The sequence below is a fragment of the Neomonachus schauinslandi genome, chromosome 10 (assembly GCF_002201575.2).
Source record: "Neomonachus schauinslandi chromosome 10, ASM220157v2, whole genome shotgun sequence".
In the NCBI taxonomy this organism is placed as follows: Eukaryota; Metazoa; Chordata; class Mammalia; order Carnivora; family Phocidae; genus Neomonachus; species Neomonachus schauinslandi.
This window is the reverse complement of record NC_058412.1, coordinates 43190056-43215382: the sequence shown is the minus strand read 5'-3', so window position 1 is coordinate 43215382 and position 25327 is coordinate 43190056. Positions and strand designations below refer to the sequence as shown.

General features: G+C 35.6%; 1 protein-coding gene across 4 annotated transcripts in view; it reads left to right on the top strand.

Annotated features, from left to right (window-relative positions):
* The window catches only part of CTNNA2 (catenin alpha 2), a 949691-nt gene that overhangs the window by 907872 nt on the left and 16492 nt on the right, over positions 1 to 25327 (top strand). For 2 of the 4 annotated variants that reach the window (XM_044919116.1, XM_044919115.1), the window contains 2 exons: positions 1207 to 1341; positions 11901 to 12044. The exons of 1 other annotated variant lie outside the window; for it this stretch is intronic. In XM_044919116.1, the coding sequence (XP_044775051.1) occupies positions 1207 to 1341; positions 11901 to 12044 (279 nt within the window). The remainder of the gene's footprint in view (positions 1 to 1206; positions 1342 to 11900; positions 12045 to 25327) is intronic. One more of the 4 variants, XM_044919117.1, reaches the window with a different exon arrangement.

Sequence of the window (25327 nt, the reverse complement as noted above, 5' to 3'; positions counted from 1 at the left end):
TTTCTTTCTTTCTTTCTTTCTTTCTTTCTTTCTTTCTTTCTTTCTTTTCTTTTCTTTCTCTTTCATTTCCTTTCTTCAGCTTTTAGAAAACCTATTTGTTTTTTTTTTTTTTTTTTTTCTTTTTTTTCTCTTTCATTGCCTTTCTTCAGCTTGAAGAAAACCTAACTGGAGTTTTTTTTTTTTTTTTTCATTCTCTTATTCTAAATAAGTTACTTCAGTTTTGGGTCTAGGTACTTATTTCTTACAGTGTTTCATCAAGGATCTGGTGAGTGTATGTCCTTTACAAGTGCCAAATTGAGCCAGAACAATGGGATAGCCTGCAGAATCTTGAAATGAACTTCGGATAGCAATAGAAATATATTTCAATGACTGAATAGCCATTGGTATTGAAGCCTCAGAAATGCTTTAGGGAGTCATGTAAATGTCTGTGGAAGTGTTCAGCTAAGTTCAGTTGTATCTGATGGACATCTACCCACTAAGTAATGAAGAGAATTCAAAATCCTGGTCCTAGTTGACTCTGGAACAACCTTTGAACAGTTCTGTTTTTACTCTTAGGAGTTTGTTTCAATTGGCTTCACACTCATTCTACTTAAATCTATTGCTCTAATAGTGGTCATGATACTTCTCAGAGTCTCTTATTTAAAGAAAGTTTATAATGTTAAAAATTTTGATAAATATAAAAATCCAAAAAGTGTAATAGGCTTCCTTTAGTGAATGATACTTTTCTGAGAAAGCCAAAGGAAACAAGTGATTTCTGCCCCAACTAACTGAATTGAAATTCTATCCTATGCTGTGTCCCAGAGATTGCTACCCGGAACGATTTCCTTCTGTTGCTTTTGTTGTCCATATTAAAATAACTACACAGGGTGAATGTTGGATGGGCCACTAGGAAAAAACCTGGAGAATATTTAGTTTTCTTAACAGTTCAGAAGGCAACTAGTAAAATTACTCATAAATGTGTACAGAAGTTCCAATAAAACTTTCTGGAAGATCTTCAATATTCTTTTTATAGAATTATATCAAAGTAGAGCTGACCATCCTAAACTACTGGCTGTGGCCTTCCTAAAATGTGCTGTAAAGTGAAGTTAAATGGATGTAATTAAGGTATATGACATAAAACCTTTTCTTCTTATAGCTTTTATAAAGTAAGTATTAGAAACTGAAGAGTACTTACTAATTGAGATCACTTTTTTTAATGTTTTATAGTGTCCTGATTCAGCATGTAAGCAGGATTTATTAGCCTACCTTCAACGAATTGCCTTGTATTGCCATCAGCTTAATATCTGCAGCAAGGTGAAGGCAGAAGTACAGAATCTGGGAGGAGAGCTCATTGTGTCAGGGGTAAGCCGGGACTTGGGCTTCACAATTAAGGTTCCCACTGTTGTACTTCCAAGGCAAGCATTCTTGGCAACAGTACTGCTAAAAACACCAAACTACAGTGATTCATAGGGAGTTTGTTTTTGTTTTTTTTTTAAATAAATGTTATCACCATTATTCCAGACCTTACAATAACTCACAGAGAGCAATTTGATTTTCCAATTACCCTGTGTTTATACTAGCCTTGTAAAATCTCCATTCTTCACAAGAAAACTAATTTCATAGTCTGGAAACTCATTGCCAAGCTGTGACTATTATAATTATTTGGAGCTTTTATACATTTACTCATTGTGAGTCTACTTCCCTTTGTTAGTCCTAGTAATTTTCAGTCTCTGTTCAGGAGCCAGCCTCTCTATGTGTGGATTGTGTTCACATGTTAGAGATGATGAAAACAATAGGAATTCATTCATCAGGTTCCAATGCATACTAGGTTATCAGTAACCCTTGAAAGCCAGAAAATATTCAAATTTAATACAGGTTGATGTGCTGTTGCCAAAACTAACATAGTTGTCAAACACTAACAATTATGTATTCTTTGCTTAATCACTCCAGTATTTCCCTTAGTATCTGGTCCACTTTCATCAAATGTAAAGAAATAAGTTCGATTAATAGAAGCATTATGATTTCTTGGCAAGATTTCCAAATGTATGTGTTGAGGTTCTTCACCTTGGCTTCTCCTCCCTCAGTCCCTTTCTTTGAACATGAGGTGCCATCTATTGTAAACTATTTGCGAATTCCAAAGTGTGGCTCTGCCACCTTTAGTTCTTTTCCCAGTCAACCACAATGCTGCCATTTTAAGTGTGGCATTACCAGGAACATAACATGATCAACATGGTGAATGCCTTATGAGAATCAGACTGGTCATGAAGCTCAATTCTTTAGTGAGACATTTTCAGAAATTCAGCAGTTTGACCATTTAATAAAAATATGTGGAAAAATCATTCTTGAACCCAAAGGTTTCAGGTTCTATATTGTTTGGCTTGCAGAAAACAGCTGGGAAAAGAGCTGATTTGGCTTGCATGGAGATGCCATCTGGAAAGCCTGTTCCATGCAGTCTCACCTAGAGTCCAATAAATTGGCTATTTTATGCCTCTTCCCAAAGCATAGTCACCTCTTTGCATTTCCAAAATGATCCTGCTTCAACATTCTTCAACAACCAAGAGCAATCTGTCTTGCAATGTGTCCTTTCTGCCGAGTTGGTAATTACCAAGATTCTCTCTGCCAAGAAGTGATCAAAACATTGCATATCCCTTGCTTCCTTTCTTATCTTCAGACTCGATGGTATAGTCTCCCATACCATTCGGCTTTCATGTCCATCTGTATATAGCACCTGTGGAACTGAGTGCTTTTTGTTTAGCTTGCCTTGTGTGCTTTCATTTGTCACTTTCCAAATCTTATTATTTACATGGATGCGCAAAGCATCTTTGTGGATCTCAGACTCCACAACCTCATCTAGGCGGTATTTGACTGGCAGAGTTGCTCTCCATTATCCTCTCAATACCCATTGTTCATCACTGCTTCCAGAGCCTCATTTCCATTGTCTTTTCCTCATTTAGATGTAGTCCAAACCATCACTGGCTTTTATAACTTGCACTGTTGGCATTTGTAGAGGTGTTTAAGATTGAGAACACCATCAAGAAGCCTGTTTCCTTCTTTGAGTCTTACTGGCAAAGTTCAAAAATCCTTGCATGGGAGAAGGCTTCTTTTAGTGGAATGTTATATGACTTTATAATAATTCTGTGTCAAATGCATTATAAAGGTTTGCTATATATTGCTCAGTTATGGACCTGCTCTTGGCCTCCTCATTTTTTCAAAGCTTGGTTGCTATTTGGTGCCATACCTGCATCTGTAGTCTGCTGTCTTTGCCACTTCTGCCTCCATCTTATTCTTCATCCTCCTTCACTGATGGCCAATGGAGAAAAAAAAAAATCAATGTTTATTTTGCAAAATAACCACAAATGACTGCCTTCAAAGTCCTGAAAGAGTCAAGAATGTAGACCCCATACACACAGACTTTTCAATGATTTTGCCAAGAAAATGTGCCCATGCTTTGGGCCCCATTTATTTTATTGTCTGGCATGACAAAGTTGCTACATTTTTAAGGAAAAACACTATAACATGCAATCAAAAAAAGAGAAACGTTTGAATCTTCCTTCCTTTTTCCTTATGTGTTTATGTACATGGGGTTCAAGGTTGATGCTTCTCTGAAATATATGAAAGCCCCCAAGAAGGTATACGTGTTAGTAGTCAAAATTTCCCCTAAAATAAGTGATTTGGATAGGTTATTCCCATTTTGCCAAGAAAAATCACTTGAATTTCAGTGCTGAGAACCGTATTTTTAGAGCCTTGTGCTAGCATGATGAACAAAATGCACATGTGCACAGTTATGTACCATGTCAGCATGTGTATGTTTTATGTGATTCTGTGTGTACAAACTGGGAAGGCTTCTGTTGTATCTGCGTTTGGCTTGAGTGGTTGTGGCAGGAAACTTAATAGGTCATGGGCAGAGGGACAATGGGTACAACAGCTCTTGAATCATGATGGCAAGCTAGAGAAATAATTCAATCCCGGATATATGCCTACATGTGCTCATTCACACAACTGCTGTCTAAGAAGCACCATTAATTTTCCGGCTAAAGATCTGTTTTTAAAGTTATTGGCTTACGTCTTTCTCACCAGCCAAAAAAATACTGTTCTTACTAAATCTCAAAGTAGAAGATGTATTTGTGAGGCAATTCAGCTTAAGCCATTTGTATGGTTGCTAAAGGGGTCAATGGGGAAGAGAAAATTAAAAAACAAAAACTAAAACTAACAGTGCTAGAAATGCTAACGAGAAAGTAGAGGAAACCAAAGTCCAGAATATTAAACATCCATTCATTTATAAACTGGCTTTATTTGCTTAGTGTTTGTTTATTTAATCTCTTAAGTCAGTTGACATGCTTTTTGGAAAAAGAAATGTTCAAAGAAGAAAAGAAAAAAGAAAGGGAAGGAGGGAGAGTAGGAGGGAAGAGTCATGAAAGAAGGAAGAAAATAAAGAGAAACTTAACCATAGCATATTGTAAACTATTTTAGTGCAGGTAATATCCACATCATAGCATTGGAACGAACTTGTATTCAAAATATGTTTACATACTTGAAAAAAATTGGCTCAACTTTTCTGCCATGGTGAATATAATGCTGTCGTGTTTAGTGGATATTACCTCTGTATTTGATTGTTGTGTTTTTAATTTTTTTCATGAGGTTTCAGAGGATTTAATGGATTCTTTTAAATTTTAAAATGAAGATTTACATATGGATCTGGAGAAATAAAAACCATTCCATAACCTTTGATTAGCTACCCTAAAATTTATACTTTTGAATTTTTCTGAAGGAGACTGGAAATGCTAATGTGGAATTTTAGAATGGAAAATGCTAAGCATCAAGCATTCTGATAAATCTGAAAAATTCCACCTAAATTTTTTTGAAGTTCAAATACATCATTAAAACAATGAAGCCAGAACGCAAGAGCAGTTAACCCTACATTGGACAGGAATTCAGTGTTTAGGTTAGAGACGGAAGGACACAGATTTTAAGTAATAGTTGACTCCACATGAAAATGCTACAAATTTTAATAGATTTTATTGCATATAAATATCTTTTTCTCATACTTAACAAAATATAGGAGCAGAGTTCGGAGGCGAGTAATGTTAGTTTCCTACATCCTCAGCCTGTTGGAATGGAGCCCTACCCTATTCCTGAGGGATTGAGTAACCTGGTCTAATGTGCACTTTTGTTCTTTGCCATTTAAATCTCTCTTTTCCAAATTTGAATCCCTCTCAATTGGGTTATGGAGAGAAGCTTGACAAGGTGAACAAATATAATTTGTGAGACTAGTAGGATTTGAATTGGTAAAGAGAAAATTGGAGAATAAGCGGTCAGTTATAGTCTCTATTGCCTATGTTTCACATCATTAAAAAAATTGGACTCAATTAAAATCAACATGAATATTCATGGTAATAAATGAAAACCATTCATACAATACTAGAAACTGATAATGGTCAAATCAGTCCTACCTGACTATGGTATGTATAAAGATACATATGCACAAACATACATATGCAACAAATACACATGATTTGATATTTACTCCCTTACTCCCTGAATAAACAGTAATCAGGAACTGAACTAGTGGTTGATAACTGTGACATATCTGATCCAAGACAGTTTAGGGAAAAGAAAACGTGGGAAATATTTGTACAATGCTATATATATTATATATTTTAAAATATATACTATAGATTATATTTTTATACATTTGTATTCCATATTTTAAAAACGTGATTTGTTGAGATGAGAATTGCATTTTATTTGAAAAATTCTGTATTTCGTCTATAAAAAATAGTGTATTTTGTAATGGGCTGAAGCAGTCATTGAAACAAGCGTTGTACTTAGTTGTGTAGCCTTATTCTTTTGTACAACTTGTACCCTTATTTGGGGAGTCTTTTTTTTTTATATATATTCTGAGTCTGTCTATTGTCGATTCTTGATTATCTCTACTGATCGGAGTGTAGTAGTAATGGAAACAAATCTAAATTGCTAGCTATTTCAGTTTGGGCTCTGGGATGCATTTCTATGCTTCATTTGAAAAAAAAAAAAAAAAAGGCTATGTATTCAGGAAATTAACAGCAGTTCCAAATAATTTTCTCCAGATTTTCAGAGGGGAGGCCATTAAGTGTTTGGGTTTTACAGACTTTTCCTGAACTAAACAGTAGGAGAGTCCAGATCTAGAGAGAGTAAGACTAAAACAAACTTCAGATTATAAATCTGGATGGAAGGATGGTGGAAATACTCTGTAGCAGTAAGAAAATTAAACCAGTATTTATCATTGGCAGAATGGCCATAGTTCTTTGCATATACTTTACTAGTAAGATGGGTTGCTGAATAATTCAATCTTTCTCCAAAAAGCCTAACCCTCCCAATCTGTTATGATAGTAAAACTATAACCATTTAAGTTCTGATTCCTGCATTAAGTCTTCCTTAGTTACATTTATATCAGTGTACATGGTCATTGATTTTTATACAACCAAAATTATGCAAACCTTCAGGGAAAAATAACCCTGAAGTGATTTTTCAGTGCAAATTCATTCTCCCAATGTTATAAAAGTGACATTTAACAAACTCAAGGCGTTACATGTGAAAGAAATTGGAGATGGGGATTTTTATAAGAAAAGTGAAAATCTCCTTGAGTGCCAGGCATCATAGGAAGTTTTGAGTGTAGTGTACCACACCTGTCAGGTGTCTCCCTAAATTTAAATAGTTTTGTGCAAAGGAAGATGGTATATTGCTCTGTTATAAAAAGTAGCTCTGTAGTTACTCGGTGACGGTGACCCTAAACTTATCAATTCGATCTATTCATTAAAAAAAATCAGTTTTTCACTGATGAAATTAAACCAGTTGGTTATCCAATTTGTTTTATGCATGGAAAAAATTCTTTATATTCTAATGCTCTCATTTTAAAGTAAGAAGACAGACTCCTTTGTGGCAAAGCTGGAACATGAACCAAGCAAAGAACTCTTTTTACCTTAAGTGGAGACATGGGTTGACCTAACTTGGATCTACTCAATGGATTGATTTGATTGCATCACCTGTGCTTGTAAATGGAGACATTTCTATTTTAGTTTGAGGGCGTTCATTACTGCGCATTAAAGTAGAAGTGGCTAGTGGCTTTATGAAGAATGTCTCTGCCTCAGAAATGTCAGTGCCATTACTTGTCCTTCAGTCAGTGAACTTTCATTCCTTTAGGTTTTAGAACCTATTCAAGTTTTGAAAGCCTCGAATTAAAAAGAAGGCAAATAATCCATACCTTAATCTATTAGAAATTAATGTTTTAGATTTCATTAATATTCAGACCATTATTTGGCAGCCAATGATGAGTAATATTTCATGAAAACTTGGAAATTAGACACATGGGAGGTACCTGGATAAGGGACACTAATTGTGTATAGCTTTTGATATCTGTGCAACACAAGCAAACCTATTGAAGAAGTACTTGTTTTATAACATTTTCCCATGAGACATATTCTAATTTTGAGATACTGTTTGTTATAATTGATTTCATCCTAAGATGTTCTTTCTTTATTAATATATTTTAAATAATTAATGTTTATAGTAGTGTCTTAGGAGCTGTCTCCTCATTTTAAACTAGTTTTGGATATGTGAGAACAAATCCAGATAATACCTGTTCCCTTAAATTGAACCAAATAATTATGGGAAGCCACAGTGTTGGATAGAATACCTTTATTTAGAAACAGCATCTGTAATTTAGTTTATGCTTTCTGGTTTTCCTGTGTACACTTGGATTTGTCAGCTTTAGTCAAGAAATACATTATTTTGAATTGGTTACCTAAATCCATTGTGATTTTGTTTCCTTGTTCTTACTTGGATATACCTCAAGAATTCCTGGACTGAAGGCAGTTGGAAGAAGAAGCAGCTAAAATGTGAATAAGTTGATATAAAAATATATAAATAAATAAGAGAAGATGAATATTAAAATCTTACACTAAATATTATCTGGGGAATCTCATGACTGACTTTGCATAATTTTCCATTACCTCAGATGACTCAAAATAAAGGAAATTAAGAGACTCCATAGAAAAACTGAGACCGGATTTTATGTTTGGTACTAGATTTGATAAAATTTTGACAATCCTATTTTTCTAGAAAAAGATTAGTATTTCCGTATGTTGTTCCTAATTTCTAATGACAAACCAGCAATCAGAGCTTCAAAGAGTTATATACTTCCTGTTCACATAAGGATATTTTCTGATTCATTGAACAACATTTCTAGGGTGTTGGAACTACTTAAAAGGCACAGTGCTAAATATTGGTTGGGAGAAGGTATTCAAAGTCCTTTATTTCTAATAGCAAATAATTTCCATGAAGAGGATAAATTTTTCTGTCCATTGTGCTTTTGTTAGATTGTGTAGTCCATTGGGTTTTCTTTTTTTTTTCCATTTAGTTTCTCATCATCCTGTTTAGCTCTCTCAGCAAGAACAGCAGGGTGTCTGTTGATGGCTATCTCTGTGTATTCACTGTTGTTCTTGATTTACTATATTCTAGAAATAAAAGTGTGCTTAACTTACTATCTTCTCCTTCTTTCCCTACAGTTTATTTTGTCAAATGCTTTCTCCAGCTTAATTTAAATGATTTATGAAATATGGCTTTTATCACAGCCCTTAGGAGAGAAATATGTGCCATGTTATGGCCCATGTATCTTACAAGTAGGAAAGACTTCTGGATGGGCAGTGTGTAGTTTTCTTAAGTTCAGATTTCTTTTACTGCTTCAGAACAGATTGTCTTACTCTATCTTGAACAGTCATTTTCTTTGTGGGCAATAAATATATTTCAAATATTTCATCCTAATCCAATTTCCTTGAAGGCAAGTCTTACTTAATTTAGACTTTAATCTTTTCTTTCATCATCAATACTATATCTTATTTTATTGCTTTTCTCTGAATACCTTCATCTGTGCAGATGCCTTGCTGATAATGAACTTGACTGGAACTCTGGCTAGATCTTCTGTCAAATCTGCACAATCTGTATCTTGACCTCTTTCATCCATTTCCTTCTGCAAATCTATTTCTCAACTTAGAGAAGTTCCTGGAGAAGTTCCAGTCAGCATCATCTAAACGAACCATGTACTCTTTTAAGTCCAAGGTTCTATATATGAGACATTATGATAAAACAAACTCAAAATAGAATCTCTTTATCTAGGAACTCCCAGTTTAAATCTGTTGCTATCAAAATTATTTGGATTCTGTCTTGCTGAGATATTTCTCTTCAATAATAACATTTTGGTCAGATTGCATGCCAACTGCCTGATCGTGTCTTCCACAATTAATTAATTTATAAATACACCTCCAGATTATTCTTTCGGAATGTACAAATTATTCCACCTGACTTTATCTTTTGCACTAAGTCAAATAAAAACACTTTTTCAACAAGCAAATTTTTGAAACCAATTCTACATCTCTGATCAGAATAAAGTTATAACCATGACTTCAATAATGGGGTCTCTTGACTGAAATCTTACAATCACTTCATACCTTGTCTTGAAAGACTAACTCATCCATTTATATGATATCATAGAAAGTATGAATCAACCCCATAATTGTAGTGACACTTAGTTTTCATAAAAATGTCAAGAGGCTAGATCCTAAGAAGAGTTGGAAATTATCTGATCCTGGCATTGCATTCTGTGTCAAAGAAATTTTTTTTAACTAATATAACTAAAGACATTATTGCAATCAATCATACTAAATTCACCTAAAAAGTCAGCACAGTTCACCACTCTGCATCCTTTTGATGCAGCCTAGTTTTGCATTGGGTTCCTGAAGTCATGTTCCATTTCCAAGTAAGCAGTAGATAATAAGAAATATCAGTAGATTATAAGTTAGTTTTATTTCAGTATTTAAGTGTTTAACTCCATTTTTATTCTGATTTCTTAACATTGGCAGATGTGTACCTTTTTTGTTGGGTAGTAAAATTTTTAAGGTGTTTATCGGAAGAATGAACAATTGCCATCAGTAATCTTAAAATAATGAACTTTAAATTTTGTATGAAAGGTGAGATGACACAAATAAGTTTCTAATACATAAGAATAGTTTTTGAAACTGAGAAATAATGGTAAATGAATAGCACATTCCCTATAATGGTAAAGTCAGGAGATGCCTAATTTCTAAAACAAATGGGATCATTATAAAGCATAAAAAAGCAAGGATAAGCCAACTAGTCAATGATCCCATAAGTAAAAATAGGAAGAAAATAAGGCTTCATAGGGCCATTAATTGTGAAAATTCACAGAAAAAGAGCTGTTGAATGTAGAATTTGAATTTAGATTTAGAATTACTGAAAATAGAAATATAATAATACAGAGAGGGAAACATACAGAGTGTCACTGCTTCCTCTAATAAGCACAGAAAACGTCAGGTATAAGAAAAATTCCATTTTTTCTTCATAAATTCCAGATATTTTTTTCTTTTCTATTGTCTATAATTCTCTAAAGACATTCTTTAAATGTCTCTAACATTTATTTTGAAGTGAAAGATGGGAGTAATGTTGCCAAATCCATTATCAGCTTGAATTTAGTAGCATCTGTGTTTCAAAATGCTCCTAACCTGCCTATTTTGCTTAATTTTTAAATTGTGATTATTTAATACACTTACATATTTAGTGAGCTAAGAATGGCAGGACTAAAAATAGAATTATATTTGCTTGAAACATAAGAAAAAATTTTAAAGAAAGAATATTTTTATCTGCATATAGAAACAAGCTTTCTTTGAGCTTTACCCATTTATGATGCCATGAATTGTAAGCTATTACTTTTACTAAAATATTTTCTGTGGAAAGAGTGGGTTTCACTTTTCATATATCCCACCAGGCAGATAAAAATCTGGCTTCCATGTGGATGGTTTCTGGACCTACCTGCCCTTCAATATCACCCCTTTTTGTTTTATCATACTACCCACTCAACTTTGAATGGTTCATCATTTTTAACTTCTAAATCTCCATTTAAAAAAAAGATCTTAGCGTTCTCCATATTATTCTCCCATCTTGCCTGATTTACTTCCCCCCCCCCCCCCGCAAATGGACTCAGAGGTTAAATAAAGCTATATGACTTTAGCTTTCCTGCATGTGACACAAATGTTTGGTCAGTTAGCATCACTGGGTCACTTAAACTTGACCTTTGACTGTGGCAGTGTAGGGACCCTATGGTTATAGAAATCTTGATTTTTCTTCGATTTTGAAGGTGGGCTCTAATAACCCCATTTAGATATATGTTATATTCCGTACACACAGAAAACCTGGTCAAGATTGACTAATATTTTATGCTGAAGATAACATGTTAAGAAGTAGAAATAGGCATTGGTTATTGGCTTATCTTTTAAAATGTGCCTGTCACACAGCCCCTCCTTGGGTACAAAAAGGAAGAGTAAAAAGAGTTGCAGTTGTAGCAACAATGAATGCATTAGTTCTTCAGTGATTCCAGTAAAAGAGGTAAGTATCCTTTTAGTACCATGTACTGGCTGGAGATGCAGAGGCCAAGGGCTTGATGAAGGTCACACAGCAGGGCAATGGAACTTCCAAGAAAGACATCTGAGATTCCCCACATACCGTTCCAGGCTTTAAGAGCTGCAGCCCTTGCTTTCTCTCTTGGTGATCTTCAATGCTTTAAACAGGGGTTTCATACCCTTTGAACTCCACTATGATTGTCCCTGACAATGCCTGACAAGGCAGGGTGCTTCTTCATTCTCCTTCTCCCAGATGGTCCATTTATCTGTTCAAGAGAGCCAATGAGGAATTCATATGGCCGGGCTGCTTAATATCACGGATGCCCACCCATATCTCTTTCAGCACCTAATTCCTTCATATGCCTCTTTCACCCAATGACCCGCTTCCCTAATCCCTTCCCAATAGGGTACGTTTTTTTATTTTTCTCTTGCTCTCTCTCTCACTCACTCTTTTCTGTATCTCTCGGAAATCAGACAGGAGTTCAGAGCACTTTCACTACCTTTTATGAGGTAGATTGTGATGTCATAGATGGGGGCAGGGCTAGTCAACTTTCTACCCACCTCCCAACCTGTGCTGAGGGAGCTCCGATCGGGAGTGGAAGCAGTGATTCCTCCATGGTGAGTAACTTTGCTTTCTAATGTAATCTGTCTCATTGTCAATATTAATTTTGAAAGCAGGTGGATGGGGATTCAAAGAAGTAAAGATGTGACCACTCAAGTCTTCTTTATTTACTATTAACCAACTTTGGGCAAAGGATCTACGTATTTATTCTTTGTATGATTTGAGAATTCCACAGCACAGACATATTCTTCAAGCATGATCTAAACTTGAGATGTAGAAATGGTATTTCATTCCTTTATTTCTTAGTCTTTCTTCCCATTGGGACTGAAAGTCACTGCATATGTGGAATGAATCCATTCTGTAGTTCTTTGGTGAGCTTCTTTAAGGAAGGCTAGTTAAGAGAATGTGTTCTTCTTCATTTGAAAGATTCCAGGGTCACAAAATATCCTTTATTGATGTTGGCCCAGAGAATCAGTCTGCTCTTTTAAAATTGTGGGGTAAAATTGTGAAGAAACTGATATATAAAGAATTAACAAACTTGGTTTTGATGTAAACAAATGAAAACATTCTAATGTAACGAAAAAAATATTTAAAACAAAGGAGTCACCACTCTTGCAAGATTAAGGGTGCAGCCATTTCAAGGTGTCACAACCAAATTTGCTAACTTTTTTGTTGATGTTGTATGTCATAACACTGATGCTGTTTTGTAAGATTTCTTTGTAGCTAAGAGCTGTGAAATGTCACTGTTCTTTGTTTCATTTGGGTTTCTATAATACTGATTAATCCTTTTGTATGCCTTAGTATTTAGAAAGAAAAAAATCAACTGGAGTGAGCATTTTTCCTCCACTTGCCTTGTTCTCTCCAGGCTACCTATTAAAACTGTCAAGATGTCAGCTTTTATATAAAAGGGCAAAAGAAGTTCATGGAGGTGGTTAAATCTTTAAAGGATGTTGAAGCATCAGGATGGGTGTTTTTAAAAGGGTTTGACCATCAGAATTTGAGGCCCTCTTAGTTTTCATGGGGTGGGATAAAAGCTTCTTGGTGTGGATCATGGGTATTAGGAAATATGTTAAGAGGATATCATTCATTTTCTTCAAAGTGTACATCCCGAGTTAACTATGTGTGGATATTGGTGTTGGAACATTGGAGGCAGTTTAAAAGGAAGAGTCCTTTCTCATCATTAGCTTTTCTGTTATATGTAGAAACCTCTCTCCCTCCTGCCCCGCCAAGTTATGCATTCTTAGAGCTCAAAAGCACTAGAGCTAATCCTGTTCTTTTCATTACCTGGGGTGAAGTAGCATGGCAAGTTCTGAAGTGATTTTCCCACCTACACTTTCTAACTTAAAGAAGTGACTGTAATGGTAGAGATTTCAGGTACAATAATGAAAAATAGAGCATAACTGGCCAATAGGAAGACTTAGGTGATAATCACCTATAGTCAACTTAATATTGCAATTTGGGGAACAATGCCAAAGTCTTATATATTGGGTGATCTCTCTCAAGTCTTTGGCCTGCCTTCCTTTAAAAATGCTAGCCCCTCAAACTCAGGTAGGAGGAAACCTTCAGTGCCAGAAAAATCTAATGTCTAACTATAGCTCAAGTTTTTGATGTCTTTTATCAACCCCTCATACAGCTGCCAGGTAAGAAATGCTCATATTTACAAACAATCATCTTTAACTTCGTGAGTTAAGAACAGTTGTGTTGTGCACTTGTGCAAATTCAGAGAGTCTATCATGGAATGCATTGTGCATGCACTTGTTTATCTTCATGTGCATGTTTCATTTATAGTGGCGTTCATTATTTTTTAATTCATTTGTATGTATTAAAATTCTAATTTAAAAATACTATATATTGTGCTGTAAATAAAACAATGAAGTGTAACAGAAGTTGAATTAATTTGGGGTCTCAACACTGGTAATAGTAATTTCATTTCTGTCACTAATTAGGTAACTGAAAGAAAATTACTTAGATCTCTTGCGCTTCAGTTTTCTTTGTAAAGTGGTGATTGATTACCTACAGGATATATCCTAAAGTACCCTGCTCTAAAATTGTGTTGTTTTATAATATATTTTTAAAGAAATTGCTTATGGGAAAAAGACTGAATAGTTGATGAGACATTGTTTTTGTATGAGACATAGCATTCTATAGACCAGGAAGAAAAGTTCAGTCCAAAGTAGGTTTCAGAATGTACCCTATATTTGATGTAGTGTTACTTGTTTAACAAGCGGGCTCTATTCTTTTAAATGGACAATATCAAACCTGTGTTAGTTAGCTATGTCTTTTTTTTTTTTTTTGGAAGCTTTTATTTATTTATTTGACAGAGAGAGACAGCAAGAGAGGAACACAAGCAGGGGGAGTGGGAGAGGGAGAAGCAGGCTTTTCTCCTGAGCAGGGAGCCCAATGCAGGGCTTGATCCCAGGACCCTGGGATCATGACCTGAGCTGAAGGCAGACGCTTAATGACTGAGCCACCCAGGTGCCCCTAGTTAGCTATGTCTTGATTTGGAAGATTGATTTGTTTTTTTAACTCAATAATTTTGTTGTTCTGATATTTTGAGATTAAAAAAATCCTTAACTACTAGGTAATAGATGGATCTAGATATCACTGGGAATGTAAAATTAAAAACTACTTATGCAGTATTGTAGGAATTCTTTTGTGGTATTGGTAAGAGTTGATGAGTAGAGAATTGGTGGGTATTAAGGTATGTGTTATATGGGATAGAACACATATAGGGCCTGGCTCCTGCTCTTGAGGAATATGCAACCTTTTTGGGTGTCTAGACATGTGCCAAATGTTAACTTAGAGGTGAAGGCAGTACATGTCTAAAGAACTAATATATATCCTTGTGGTTTTGGGTAGACTGGATTGCACTGGGAAGGCTTTTTGAGAATCTGAGAGCTTCAGCTCACTTAGAACACAGCAGTGGTTTAGATTTGTGTTATTGCACATAAGGAGAGCAGGGAAGCATTTCAGGTCATCAAGACCATGGAATTATAAATCTTGCAGAGGAGGTCTTGTGTTTAGATGTGCCATGTATCAAAGCCACACATCAAAATATTTGCATATAATCCAGCCCCATACCTTTCTGAGCCCTTCCCTTTAATCATTTGCTGACTTTATAATATATGATAGACCTGTTTAGAAGAGTTGAGGAGGCTGCAAGCGAGTGAAGTGTAAAGATTATTTATTAAGATGTAATCAGGCAGCCATTTTCTCAGTTATACAAAAGGTCATATCCTCACTCACAGCCAGCAGAAGAGAAATAAATAAAAGGGAAGGAGGGCGCCTGGGTGGCTCAGTTGGTTAGGCGACTGCCTTCGGCTCAGGTCATGATCCTGGAGTCCCGGGATCGAGTCCCGCATCGGGCTCCCTGCTCGGCAGGGAGTCTGCTTCTCCCCCTCCCGCTCCCCCTCTTGTGCTCTTTCTCTCTCTCACTCTCTCTCTCAAATAAATAAAAAAAATAAAATCTTTAAAAAAAAAAAAAATAAAAAAAAATAAAAGGGAAGGAATTAGGGACAGGAGACTCTATCTCTGAGACATTTTGATTTTCTGACAGAAGTGGAAGGGGATTATGTTACCATTGACACATTTAGAAATATTGATGGCCATGAAGAAATGCCCATAAGCTAGAGAATCCATGTAAGCAGGACAATTTTCCAAAGCAAACAGAAGGTTCTCTGTGTACTGAGCAGGAATTATGTCAGACTTTGCTCTCAAACAGCCAATTTTGAGAAGGTTTAATCACTAAAACCTCACATGATTATATAAGTTTCCTTCCCCAGTGCACTTGGAAAGAGGGTATTCATCTGGGCATGATTTGCCCACATTGACAACAAAGCACACTTATGTTTGAAAGCTTCTCTGGTGCTGTAGATTCATAGATGATTTGCAGTGTATACTTTGCATCACTTAGAGAGCACTATTTCTTGTATTTCTTGCCATCCAAATTCCTTCTAAGTTATTACTTTGGCTTTTCTAATAGACTGGAATTCCATGAGTAGAACTGCTTTTTCACCTATCCTAGATTCTAAAGACTTAGTTTACATCATCCAGTAAAATGTTTCTTAATTTCCTATCATGGCATAAAAATGAATTTCTAGAATATGCCATCTCAGGAAATCACTTTCAAAAGCAAAATTTGTATATATCGGAATGATGAAATAGCATGATCAGTCTGTGTTCTCTTAGAAATAATTTTTCCCAAAAAAGTTCAAGTAGAACTTAGATAAAATTTTGTCAAACAGTATAAATTATTAAAGGAATATTAGAGATATTAGAATTATGTTTGTCTCAAAAGAACAATGATAAATGCTGGCACCTCTAGAGGTGATTCTATATCAGATTATAATTCAAGTGTTTACTGAGTAAATAATATGTGATATTTACTGTCCTGTGAATGGACATGGAATTAGCATGGAAAACAGACCCATAATCAGTAACTGTAACAGTAATTATAGGCTTTAATAATCACTGTAACAGAAATATATACAAGGTGATGTGGGCATTCCTGAAGAGAAGGAGGAAGAGGAAACTTCATAAAGGGGGTAATATTTTTTTGAACCTTCATGGATAAGTAGATGAGAGTTTCCAGGTAGAAGAGGAGAGAACGGATTAGCTCAGAAGAGGAACAGAATGCCCATAGTTTTGAGGTATAGATGTATTCTGTGCTGATTGGACCTGAAAATGTCAGAGATGGGTGGACAGATGGAGAAAAGTAAAAAGTGGAGTTAGAAGTAAGACAAGTAAAAAGTGGGGTCTGGATAGCAAAGAAAATTTTCTGACCTATTCTGATTTTAATGAGTGTTTCTCACAATGATCAAAGGATCATCTGCATGCCAAACCCATCAAGTGGTGGGAGAAGACTGCTAAAATGCAGAGCTGTGGCTAAAATGCAGACCTGTTAAAATCAGTATTGTGGGGAGTACGTTTTAGAATTTGTAACCAAATACTCCATCCTACCCCCAGGTTTTAGAATCTCTACAAGGCAACAAAACTGACTCATTATGTTTCTGTGTTCTTGGAAAAAGCTTAAAAAAAAAAGAATTAAAATATTAAGAATAAAAGACTTGGGAAAAATAGGATTTAAAGGTAATATAAGAATGTTCCTGAGAAAATTGGCTTAAATTTTTATGCTTATGACTAAGCCTAAAAAACCATTATAGGAATGGTGATTATTAAGTGTAAAGAATTGCCAAGTGATGCTATTACATCTCCTTGAAGGAAAGGCATGAGACTACAAACATTTAAGGGACCGTCTTGCATCTTTCATTTTTATGCTCCTATACAAGGAGTTAATGAAGTTTAGGGCTAAGTTGTTTTACAACGGTCCACAGCAATATTTATTTCTGGGTGGTATTTTTGGTAGAACTATTTGGCTACTTTTACATTTTAATTAGGGGAACTTCTTGAAAGAGAAATAAATGTATAAATTAGTATTACCATCATGACTGGAAAATCAAACATTCATGCCAATATAGAGCCTAATCTATATGGCCTGTGTTGAAAAATACGAATCATCTAAATCAACAATCATTTGGAAGTGACTTTTTTTTTTCTTCTGTATTTTTCTTCATGGACAAAAACTATTATCTTCTACCCATCAGTCTATGTAAACGTTACACAAGTGTTCAAAGATGCAAGAAGAGAAAGGCACTAGAGAGGTATTTCACATTTGACTAAGACATGAGAATGAACCCTGATCTGGAAGAAGGTGGCCCTCAGACCAGAGCAAGGAAAATCCATTTTTGATTCAACCCCCTAACTGTTTTGCACGCAGTTCTCCTGTTTCAAATTGCCAGAATCTCTTGTATTTGTTTTTTGAAAACTTTGTTTAGAAGTTAAGAAGTGATAAGGAACCTGGCTTTTTTCTCCATACTCACCTCTGTGCAGATAATTGCAGTAATTGCTGTGGCAGAGATGGTGATCCTGTCACATACTAGAAGCAGTTGACTGGCAAAATGCCAGTGCCTGCCATTCATTGAGCAAATTGATTTTGGCATGGTGACCTAAAGATCTTTTTTAAAAAATGCTTAGATATTTTTTACTAAGGATGTGTAGCTCTGTTACTGACTGTATCACACCAACCCAGGCAAAAATGACCTTGAGTGGTTCTTAGAGGATGTGCCAGGCAAAATTATTTACCTGAATAAGGCCTTGCATTTTACATCAATAAAAGTCAAGCAGAGAACAGTAACAGCCACATGGTTTTGATATCAGCTGTCTGAAAAGTAAGTTCGAGTACACCATATTCTCTTAAGGTAGATGCTAAAATTATAAGCAATGTATTGCTGTTAGATGTGAATTCGGAAACTGACTCTTTTACAATTTGGGTGATATTGGGCAACATTCCTAATCTCTGAACTTTTGTTTTTGCTTTATAAATTAGAATAGCAGTACATTTAGAGGGACAATAGGACAACTGCATGTAGTAAATAACATTATTATACTAGCCAAGATACAATGAGGGCTCAGTATGTTCCAGGCACTGTGCTAGGTATTTTAAATGCAGTATGCAGTGTTTTAACAGTTATCCTTTGGAGGAAACACTGTCATCCCCATTAAAAATGTTAGGAAAATGAAGTTCAGAGAATTGAAGTAACTTCCTGAAGGTCACAGAGTTAGTGACTGACATACTATAGTGCTTTCCAAGAAGACTCCCTTGACATTCTCCCACAGCATGATGTGTTTTCTGTGTCATTCCTAGTAGGACACTGCAGTGTAAGAACTTATCTAATTATATGTCTCCCAACTACTCTGCGAACTCCATAAGGGTAGGGAATGTGTCTGGATGTTGAATTTTTCCCTGATTCCTTGCACAATAAGCACATAATGTGTGCTTAATACATCAGCTTCCTAATTTTTTTTCTAGCTTACTTAACTCCTTTGTAACTTACTTTGTTAAATTTTCTAGTACATTACATAGACTGTTTTCTAAGATTATAGTATGGAAACACGCAAAATTTCTTCCAAAATAGCTGAATTAATCAAATCAATAATTTATTTTAAAAAGGAACTTGAAAGTAAGGGCCACAGTGACAGAGTTCATTTGCTTTCCCACATGAAGGTTATGATACATTAAAATGTTAATTATATCTAGATGTGAAATATTGTGTTTTAATTAACTACCTTAAATTATTAATGCCCAACAATAGTATTAACAATTTGTACAGTCTTTCACATATTTTTATTAGATATAGATTCAGCTCCATATGATAAAACCTCCAAAGAGAGAGTTATTTTTCTGTCATATAGACTACGTCTAGATGTGGTTCAGGGCCAATATAGTGAACTCAGAATCATCAAGGACCCAGAGTCCTTCTGATTTATGGTCTGCTCTACTTAGTGTGAGGCTTCTACTCTCAAATTCATCTTTTGGTCCAAGATGACTGCTTGTGCTCCTTCTATTTTCCATACAGGAAGAAGAAAAGAAGTGTGAGGGCAAAATGGTGTGCTTCCTAGCTGTGTTAGCACCCTTTAAGGGGATTTCCCAGGAACATCTGTCCCCCTACCCCAACAGCTTCTGTTTACATCATATGGGAAACCTGAAAAAATGGGAGAGTTAGGCATGGAGTGGTAGTTCTTGCCCATGTATACCCTCTATTAAATGGAACACAAATAGAATTCTGACTTCTACTAGTTGCCTTGTGATCTTGGGCAAGTTGCTTGACTTCACTGAACCCCATTTTTCTTAGCTGCAAAGTGAGAGTGATATTAGTATCTACTTCAGTGTGCTTTTGTTAGGATTAAATGTGTTAACGTGTGTCACACACTTAGCACAGTGTACAGGATGGAGAAGTACTAAATAAATGAGTAGCTAATTTTATTTTTCCTTGTCTTGTCTCTCCCAAAAGATGACATTATTTTTGATGATGTAGATGCCACTTGTTTTATTTCATCATGTCTACTCCAATTAAACCATTGGATGTACAGTAGTGAATAATCAGCCAAGGTCTGTACCCTCATAGAGATTCAATTAGGTTGTCATGGGGAGTCCTGGAGGAATCACTCACAAAGAAGTGATATTTGACAGTACAGAAGAGAATGACCTCAACAGAGAAATGAAGTAGTGATTTTCACACTACAATCTATAAAGAATCACATGGGAAGCAAATAAATATTTGCTGAGAATTCTGAGCTCTGCTTCCACAGTTCTAATACCACATCTGAGATCAGGAATATATAATTCTATTCCTAAATGTTTCTGATGCAGAGGGCTCATGGATCACACTTTGAAAAATACTGGTCTAGGAAGTGGAGGGAAGAGAGCCTTATGAGCTGTGGTGAAAGCTTTCCAGTGCTTGATGTCAGTTTGGACTCTTTCCTAGAAAACCCTTTTTGGCTTGCTGCATTAGGCTATTTTAGTCTAACCTAGCCTGGATAATTCCCAGTTATGGGGAGCTGGTTGCAGTTGTCCATTGCAGGATATTTAGCAACATCTCTGGCATCTCCTCTATAGATGCTTGTAGCAACTTTCCTTCTCCAGTAGTGACAATCAATCAAATGTCTCCAGACCTTGCCAAATGTATCCTGGGGTACAGGGGCAAAATTGCCCCTGGATGAGAACTATAGATCTGGTTGATCTTGACCTTTCACCTAGAATGTACATACTATTTGAAATGGAGTCTTTTATTCCTTCTGGAAAGGTGGGAGTTGACCGATAAAATGGTCCAGACTCATCTGCCAAATGTCCATTCCCAGCATGGCAGCAGGGCGTGGATTTGCACTTTCCTGGAGACAAGACTCCTGAGAATCCATCACAGTCCTCCTCTGGCCATAGCCTTCATATACCTTTTAAAGGTCTCCATCCACCTCTCTTCTTGTTTACCCCAAATAAATCTTCCTGTCTTAGAGATGCAGGCATTTCTACTATCAGAGGCGATTAAGGGCTTTGGTGAGAATGTTGCTCAAAAGAAAGTTTTAAACAAGGTAAAATTTCTTCAGTTTCTTGCTTTTTATAAACAAGGGTTTTGAAGGTTAAAATAATTCAGTTGTTTTTATAGCACTTTTTAAAAACAAATCCTTTTCACATATTATATATTTAGTCATTCTTTCTATATTTTTAAATCCTTATAACAAGTATATTTTTTTTTAAATATGAAAAAAGCTAAGCATATTTTTTCCTTAACAAACTAATATTAAGATGTGCATCAGGTCAATGGTTTCCTTGAAATTCAAATGACTTATGCAGGTGTTTTTGAGGTAATATTTATAATGCTGAAATTAGTGGGTGAGCCCTTGAAACCAAGCAAGTGGTAGGTAGAAACTGATTATGTTTCATAGCTTAGCATTAATTTCTTTAAAAGAAGTTTGGAGAGCTCTAACAGGTGGTGACTCCAGATATAACAGAGATCACTCTTTCAAAGGTGTAGCTGTAGTGCATTTGAAGAATTTGCCTTGGCATTTTTTAGTATATCAGGTAAAGAAATAATGAGGTAGCCTTTACATCTTATAATAAATATGGAGGTGATTTAACTTTGTCAAAGGCTAGATTCACAGGGACTCTAAGATCGGGATTGTGCCTTGAGGAAGCTTTCATCTTAATATTAAGTACGGTTTTTAGTAGGGGCAAGATACTGTATCAGACTCTCTCAAACCCTTTAATGTTTATCTTTGTTCACTGGTTAAAAGTTGTCATTTTCATGAACGTTTGTGAAGTCCTTTTTTTTCAAAGAAGTTTTCCAATTTCATAGATTTGGTGCTTTCTTTCAAAGAAACCACTAATATTTTTCTGTGATTTTTGGCAATACTGTTATGCATTTCTAGTCTTTTGAGGATGCTTTGTCCTTTAATCTCTGGTTTTGAAAGTTTCTTGCATAGTTCAACCTCTTTTACAAAGAAACACACAATATGTTGTCCATCCATAGAGATTCTTTATTAACCAAATAAATCATATTTCCAGTTTTAGATTGAAGGGAACCCTCTGGTGCTTTTGCTGCATTTACCCTAAGGTATAGTCACTCCAGGAGAAACAGATGATAAGGTTCCAAACCAGGTCAAGCCCTGGCAGGCATATGTAAGGGGAAGCATCCTGGCTTCTCAGGGGAACTACCTTAAATAGCCTTTATTCTTATTTTATTCAAAAGCAGTTGGAGCTGCAGTATATTCCTAAATACACAAGGAACAGAAGTCATACACTTGTATTTCTGTAATTGTCTTATTAGCTAGAAATTTAAGCCTCAGTTCCCTCATCTATTGGATAGTGAGAGTAAAGTAATATAATACTTTATTTTTGTGTGTGTGAGGATTAAATGGTGTAACATATACGAAAGATCTAATTGGTTGGGATGCTCAATATGTATTGAATCTGGAAAATATCCATAGTATATTAACCCAATAAAGAGAAGTTATCAATCAACTTTTATCAGTAGGCTGGTCTTTTATAGGTCAATTTAAGAGGCAGCCTGAACTAAGAAGCCATCATTCAACTGACTAAACACTGGTATATGTAGACCAAATCCCAATATGGCTTATGTAGTGCTAGCCTCTGTGGAGGACATAACCAGTAAAGGGCCAGAAGTACTTGTTCATATATATATCCAGAAGTCTAGCTCTGGAGGTAAGACTTTCACATATATACAAAGCTTTTGAAGATAAAGTAGCAAATAAGTAACTATATGATGCTGCAAGTAATGTAACCAAACTTAAGCTGGAATCACTAAGGAAAGCTCTGTGAATGAGTTAGCTGTTCCTCTTGCAAAAATGGTTTATCTTTATTTTCTGGTTGATCTGCATCTCTTTTTGGACTGCATTCCACAGCCAGTTTTTGGATCCCAAACAGAGGGTTCCTGTGTTGTATTTTTTGAGAATCCTATTTCCTGACCATTCACCATAAATGGGAAAAGTGGGATTGGAACCAGACTTCTGCAGCCATGCTTTATCTTTAGCAATGTCCACTGTCAGGTGGAAGAAGAAAGCTTCCCTTCTTTTGGAAGTACCTTGTTCTTGTCTTACTTGGGCTTATGGTACTCTCACACAACCCTGGGCATTTATTGAAATACTTTTACCTTTGCGGAGTTTCTTAGGCCTACATTACCCAGGTGATCCAATAAATTATGATAAATACTCTAAAAGGATTCCCAAAAGGTATCATATTATTAATAATACTTTATAGTGACATTTTTAAATTTAAAAAAGTGTTTTAAGTTTACTTTCTCACTTGGACCTCAATGACTAGTGGAAGTGTATTGGTATTATTAACCCCACTTTATAGCTGAAGAAATAGAAGTTCAGAGAGGTTACTATAGTGTCCAAAACTTTCACAGTCAGTGGTTGGCACAAGCAAGGTTGGAGCCCGTTTCTCTGATGGGTAGTCTTGTGCTTTTTGCAATGTAAGATGTTGCTGCTCCTAGTAGTTGAACTAGTTGTTGAACAGGAGATACAGGAAATAGTATGTATCAGATGGTGTAGATGAGGGTAGAAAGCATATTAGGTTCTTAAAATTTGTATCAGTCAGCCTGACATCATATCATGGTACCCATATATGGTGGAGTAAAAAGCTAAGTTGTAGAAATTTTGAATAGTCTTTTCATACTATGTGAATAAATAGCAAGCAGTATATATTGTGGCTAGGGGAAAGGAGAACTATAGGTTCTATTTAACCAAGTCTTTGAACATGTAGCTGGCAAGAAAATGAGTAAATAGATGATGTCCCTGATTCTTGCCTAGTTCATATCTCATGTGAATCATGATTGCAAGATTAGAAGTTAGTGTGACTTTTTTTTTTTTTTCTTTTGTGGCTTAGGGAAATTCACCTCATTACTCCTTTGGTCACATGACTCATACTTGAAAATACTGTGGTAGATTTACCTGGTCAAAGAAGACTAGATGTTATGTGTCACATGGACTGAAGCCCATTTCTATCAGATATGAATTTTGTGAACCCAAGTTCACAAAAAATTTTTCTGTATTTGTTTCCTCATATGTAAAGGATGGTGGTATCTACCATATACATACATATTATTTTTTGTAGATTAGAGATTATGTATTAAGACACCAGCTCTATACCTACCAAACACAAGTCAAGCCTCAAAAATGCTGGTACTATTAATGAGGGAGATGATCTTTAATGAAAACTCAGTACTTTATACATAGAAAGCAATAAACACAAATTAGATTGTGAATGTTTTCTGAGCAAAGGATGATCCTGATTATACCAGTGAAGCACAGTAAGAGGAAGAGATCATAAGATTTGTGTAGCAGTTTAGCTAATGTTTATTTTGTCTATTATGTCCCTAAATTCCACTCTCCTGCCAATATCATTGTTTGGGTACTCTTTCATGGAAGAATGAATAGGTGGAAGGCCTGGAGAGTTGGATACTATACTAGACATTGTGCCCCAGTTTGTCTTTGGACAAGCTTTGTCATCTCTTATTTCCTCATCTATAAAGTTTCAATTATTCAATAATATTTAGTAAATATTTATGGAATACCCATTTGCCAGACACAGTTTCAGGTGTTTGGAATGTAGCATGGGGTGGGGGATAGTAAACCTAGAAGAAAATATTTGTTAGATGGTGATGACTATATGAAAAAAAATAATAAAACAGGGAAAGAATAGCAAAGTAAGGCAATAGGGTGAGAATGGAGTTTCAATTTGAAAAGGAAAGTTTTCAGTAAGATGTTAGTATTTCATCAAAGATCTGATGGAGATGAGGGACCAAGCCTTACAGTTTCTGTGGGACGAGCATTTAGGCAGAGGCAATAATAAGCACAAAGTCCTTGAAGTGTGGGCATGACTGGTCTGTCTAAGCAATAGGCAACGAATCAGTATTTTGGAGTGGAGTGAACAAAGGAAAAATCAGAACAATTGGGGATCAGAGTATATGACCTTGAAGGCCACTTTAATAGTTGTGGATTCTACCCGTATTGAAATGGGGGACTGCAGGACAATGTTGAGAAGAAAAGTGACGTTATTTGAGTTCATTTAATGGGATAATTCTGGCTTCTGTTTAAGAATAGACCAAAGAAACACATGTTGTGATGAGCACTAGGTGTTATATGCAACTAATGAATCGTTGAATACTACATCAAAAACTAATGATGTACTATATGTTGGCTAACTGAACATAAAAAAAAAAAAAAAGAATAGACCAAAGAAGTAAAAGGGAATGAGAAGAAAAGTAGTTAGTTAGAGGAAGATACTGCAACAATCCAGCAAAATATTCTGATGACTGGGCCTTGTGGTAACAGTAGAGAAAGTGAGGTCAAATAATGGATAGATTTCAAAAATGCTGTTGCCAAAAGATGATGGCAGATTGGAGGAGGCTGGATCTAAGAGAACAAGATATGTAACATAAGATTCTGGGTTTTTAACCTAAACAGGTGGAAAAAATGTGTTGCC